This window comes from Limulus polyphemus, unplaced genomic scaffold (assembly GCF_000517525.1).
Source record: "Limulus polyphemus unplaced genomic scaffold, Limulus_polyphemus-2.1.2 Scaffold5856, whole genome shotgun sequence".
In the NCBI taxonomy this organism is placed as follows: Eukaryota; Metazoa; Arthropoda; class Merostomata; order Xiphosura; family Limulidae; genus Limulus; species Limulus polyphemus.
The window spans coordinates 45,064-46,284 of record NW_013671466.1 but is presented as its reverse complement, the minus strand read 5'-3'; the positions used below and the strand labels follow the sequence as shown (position 1 = coordinate 46,284).

Sequence of the window (1,221 nt, the reverse complement as noted above, 5' to 3'; positions counted from 1 at the left end):
ATAGTAGATTTTGAGTTGTTCAGTGGAGAAATATAAATTAAATAAATAAAAAATTCAACACTAATTTAAAAAGCCACGAATCACCTGATGAAATAACAGAATCGATAAAAAAATAAGAGATCCCTTCAATCAGGTTAGATTCACCACTAACATTTGGGCTACTCTTTGCTTACAAAAATAGGGATTGACCATCACATTATAATGCCCCCACGACTGAAAGAGCAAGCATGTTCAGTGAGGGGATTTGAACCTGTAGATTGGATTTAATTATGCCATGTCTGGTGATATTCACAGTTTTGTGTACACACAGAAAATTAAGAAACATAACTAGTTTAAAAAATAATTCTAGACCACAATAAGTCAGAACAAAAAAGTCTGACCACAGAACAAAATATATGAAATTTTTCTTCTAAATTATGAGAACTACAAAGTTACTTATTTTTATAAACGTTTATTTTATACATAATGATCTTTTTCTAATTTTAAAATTCCTATGATGGAAGTTTTAATTTACTTTATTTCTTAATAAAAAGAATTACTCGTTTCTTACTTAAAAAACTGATTTCTTTTCCAAAGTCTTTTTTTTTTCTTTGATTCTCTTTCCATCTTAGATCATATTTTCTTACAATCAAATTGTCTTAACACACCTAAGTCTTTCGACAAACCTGTGAATCTGACGTCATCATTTTTGTACTGAGTGATGATTTAGATGTATTCTTCTCACTTTCAGCACCAGTTGCGATAACCATCGTAGTGGTAAGTCTGTCTCTTGCTAGATGGTGGTATTTTGGATCAACTGGAATGACAGATTTATCACTATAGCTAAGGGAGCATCTTAGTAAAGGGCTCACATTTCATACAATGGCTAAAGTGGCCATTGTTACACAACTCACACCATGACCATGTAACACTCTACAAAAGCCATTAGTTTCAATGTTACGTATTCCAAATTGTTTGTTTTTGAATTTCGCGCAAAGCTACACCAGGGCTATCTGCGCTAGCCGTCTCTAATTTAGCAGTGTAAGACTAGAGGGAAGGCAGCTAGTCATCACCACCCACCACTACTGATTTTACCAACGAATAGTGGGATTGACCGTCACATTATAATGCCCCCACGGCTGAAAGGGCGAGTATGTTTGGTGTGACGGGGCTTTGAACCTGCGACCCTCAGATTGCGAGTCGAGTGCCCTAACCACCTGGCCATGCCGGGCCCGTATTCCA

General features: G+C 35.9%; 1 protein-coding gene across 1 annotated transcript in view; it reads right to left on the bottom strand.

Annotated features, from left to right (window-relative positions):
- LOC106473068 (putative serine/threonine-protein kinase receptor) overlaps nucleotides 1-971 on the bottom strand; it is a 9,938-nt gene extending 8,967 nt beyond the window's left edge. The window contains exon 1 of the mRNA XM_022401574.1: nucleotides 666-971. Within this exon, the coding sequence (XP_022257282.1) occupies nucleotides 666-749 (84 nt within the window). The 5' untranslated portion in view covers nucleotides 750-971. The remainder of the gene's footprint in view (nucleotides 1-665) is intronic.
- Nucleotides 972-1,221: the final 250 nt, after the last annotated feature.